This window comes from Egretta garzetta, unplaced genomic scaffold (assembly GCF_000687185.1).
Source record: "Egretta garzetta isolate BGI_Z169 unplaced genomic scaffold, ASM68718v1 scaffold584, whole genome shotgun sequence".
Classification (NCBI taxonomy): Eukaryota; Metazoa; Chordata; class Aves; order Pelecaniformes; family Ardeidae; genus Egretta; species Egretta garzetta.
Genome location: NW_009259529.1, coordinates 170,632 through 174,313, shown reverse-complemented (window position 1 = coordinate 174,313; position 3,682 = coordinate 170,632). Strand labels below are relative to the sequence as shown.

The 3,682-nt window shown below is 35.7% G+C and overlaps 1 protein-coding gene across 1 annotated transcript in view; it reads right to left on the bottom strand.

The window, feature by feature from the left end:
* The window catches only part of SMAP1 (small ArfGAP 1), a 77,294-nt gene extending 74,085 nt beyond the window's left edge, over nucleotides 1-3,209 (bottom strand). Inside the window, exons 1-2 of the mRNA XM_035893103.1 lie at nucleotides 3,081-3,209; nucleotides 2,292-2,377 (exon numbers count right to left, since the gene is read on the bottom strand). Of these exons, the coding sequence (XP_035748996.1) occupies nucleotides 2,292-2,374 (83 nt within the window). The 5' untranslated portion in view covers nucleotides 2,375-2,377; nucleotides 3,081-3,209. The remainder of the gene's footprint in view (nucleotides 1-2,291; nucleotides 2,378-3,080) is intronic.
* Between the last annotated feature and the right edge of the window lie 473 nt (nucleotides 3,210-3,682).

The following is a 3,682-nucleotide window of genomic DNA, read 5'->3' as shown; positions in this document are numbered from 1 at the left end:
TGCACACTTGATATTTCAGACAATTAGAAAGTTTTAATTTGAAAATTATTAACCCAGAATTCTAAGTATTTAGATTTCATAGGGTTTAATTTTTCAGGATGTTATTACACTGGGGTATTAAGTTGTGTATCTTGAAAAACATCCACTTTATTCAAGTTACCCCACCTCAATATGCATGAATTTTTAGTGTCTTTACATCTATAACCTACTGTGTTCTTGTTAACAAAAGAATTTTAAGCAACCTTGCCAGATGCAAAAATTGTTTTAAGAAGCAAGTAAAATGAAGAGACAAAAAAATTACTTAATCTACTCTTGGAAAAAAACCACTTTCAAACAGGAAGCTAAAGCTGCTGTACAAAAACACATCAAGATGATCCTCAAAGTTAGCTTCTATGCCAGAGCATCCCTGCCAAGTACAAGGGAAGAATAAAAAAATGCCCAGAAAGATCAGTCTTGTGATTAAGAAACCGAAGTGATGGGGGACCTTTACCAGGAGATTTTGGGCAGATCCCACATATGTTTCTCATGTGTGTCTCCATTCTACTACCTAAAAAATATAAATAAGTATATTATAGTGCTACAGGAAGTTAAACACCAATATAGAAGAACATATACAAAAGTGATCATTACATGCAAAGAGTTTTCACAGTTCATCCAAAAGAATATTCAGAATATTCATAATCCGAATACTGATGAGAAACAATGCTGATTTTGTAGCGATACAAAGGGCAAAGAGGAAAGGCAAAACAAGCCCATAACACAACAGCTTGTCATGAATGCCAAGTAGGTATCTAGCTGCCAAATTTATGGGGAAATTGAGAAATAAAACAGAAAATGTTGGCATCATCTCTCCTAGCACTGTATTTTTAATAAAGAAAACACATGCAATGAAATATATTCAGTTGATAAAGTCCACCACTTAGAAAGTGACAACTGTTCAAAAGGCTATATAATTATTTCAAGGTGTACAGTGTCAACAAGATAATTCTTTTGAAACTCTAAAAATGAGACTTTTGGTCTGATCTGACAAGAAAAGCTTAGAGTAAAGCATTATAGCTTCTCCTGCAACACCACCAGTGAATTTAAGCTAGCTACAGTAAGAACAAAATATACATCTTTGAGACCCACTTTTGAGTAAGTTTTAGTCAAAATATTTCAGTCTTACAGCTGAAATAAAGTTCTAGAATATTACAGCTGGAATACTACAGTGCTATCTGGTTCCAGTTACTTTTTTTTTTTATGTGTATGTATGTTTGTTACTGGGATATGAAAAAACCTATCTGTGTTGCTCTAAGTACATTTCATAATGAGAAGTCTAACCCTTTCAAAAAAATCATCTGCGCACAGCATATCAAGCACAGTATCTAATAAACAGAAGAACCAAAATCGCCTTTGGATATAGGAGAAAATTCACACCATCCAGTTACAACTAAGTCCGTTTATCAGCCTCCATAGCCTGTATAATCATCAGGCTAAGAGAGTTGAGGAAAGATTCAGCTCACTTAACAGTAGGTGTTTAGGATCTCGCTATAGTTTAAGAGTTCCAGTAAGATCAGGTGAAGAAAATCCTATGTGTGGAGTAACTTCACTAAATCAGGAGCTAATACAAATCTAAATTAATGCCATTATACATTATCCTAATGATCCAGTACATTTGAAAAAGGTATTTTTTGAGGAAAGCTATTTATTGGTGGTAGACAACTTTTCTTCCAAGCCTCCCCTTCCAGGTATGTGGTGATAACCAACACAAATGGTGGCCATCAGGGAGGTTTGTTGTTTAGATATTCCCATGCTAGTCATCTGTGCTTACACAATTCACAGAATGTATACACTTCAACTCCAAAAAATTACAGAATACTTAATCTAGAGGAAGAAATCCATCCTTCACTTGAGTAAGATCCAATGGCTTATTTTATTTTACCATTCAACTCATTATTTCCTGTTCAAATGCTTCTAACTTCAGCCTGCAGTTACTCAAAATAGAGACAGAATATTCAAGAGCTCTCTAGTATCACTCTAACTTCCTACATACAGGGAATACATGAAGTCACCTCTTCTGAAAGCAAAAATAAATGGGGCTTGCCAAATCTCATTACAAAGTAGATTTGCTGTAACTGGAGCAATTTAAACCTTTTCTGAACCGTTCCCAACTTCCACTGTCATTTCTTCTACAACAGTATCAATGAAATAAATAAGGTGAGTTGCCAAATGTAGCAGTTCCTTGAAATAGTCATAACATCTAAATTGCATTAAAAGTCATTTCAATGTGAAAGCTAAAACAAAAAGGATACTGATCTGTTTGAGGTCTTCGGAAATTCTCTGGTAGATTAGCTTCATAGAGTAGTCTTGCTTTAGTATTTCCCATTTCCTGCATGCACTAAGGAAAAGTAGAAAACAGTTAGTTCATGTCCATCAATACTTTAAATCCTGAGACAGTCAGAATGTTGTTGGGTGTGCCTAAATACACTTCAAGTTTTTAACTTGGAGACCTCTACACTGCCATATGTCTTGGGAGATGCTCCCATGGCACAGGAGGGTTGCTTGCCAAGACTTGCTGGACAAAAGCTAATAACACAGATACCGTTTACAGTGTAAACTAACCCATCCAGTGAAAGATAAGCTTTCATCTCTCAGGATGGCTCTTCAGACCAGGAGGAACAGAAGAAAGAAAATTTGTCTGGCAGCAGAAAGAGGCTTCAGACTGGAGCATACCTGGAAAAGTCAGTACTTGGTACGCCAAAAGAATGTAATCAAGAATCAGACAGATGTGTGAATGCTACTTTACTGTCCCCTACTGAAAAGGAAAAGGCTTACAACACCTTTTCTACAGATACAACAAAGCAGAAGCTTTCAGAGTCCCTGTGGCAAGGTACAATACATGTAAAATGAAAAGACAGCTAAACCAATTTCTGAAGTGAGTTTTAAGAACATTGAAACGTCACAGTAAAAATATAACACATTAAGAACTACTTTGATTATAAAACACTTTAAGTTGGGGCATCATGATGATAAACTCAAATCTTTTCAAAAGGAATCCTAGCATTCCCTCCAAATTGAAAACATATTTTAAGATATTTTACCTGTATTTGCTCTGGTGTCCATTGGTCCAAGTTGACAGATTTGACCCTTGATATATGGACCCCAAGATTTCGATGTATTCCAGCACATCTGATGCAAATAAAAACACCAGTGTTCCAAGATGCCCATCTTGGACCTAAGGAGAATGGGGAAATAAATTAGTTATTTTCAAAATTCCATATACTAGGAAGATTTTCTTTGGCATAACTCTGTACTGACAACAGGAATACACAGGGTGAATAAAGGCTCATAGCTATTTCTGTAGAATACGATTACTTCTAACGGTCTCCATTGTCAGTAATTTTATTTATGGCTTCCTACTTCTAAGTGATGTCACATAACATGTGAGTTAGCCAAATTAAGCTAGGAAGTCATATGTTGTACCCACTGCCCTCCTCCTCCTCCCCAACCAAAAAAACCCAAACAAACTTTAGAAAGTTGGCTTATTAGTAACAACAAGATTTTGCTTACATCTCAAATGGCTATGTATCAGATGCAAGCATCAGCAGAAATCTGTAGAGATTGATCCTTTTCCTCCAATTAAAATCTTCCGAAGACATGCATCTGTACTTAATTTGAAATTAAACGCAGGGCAATCTTATAT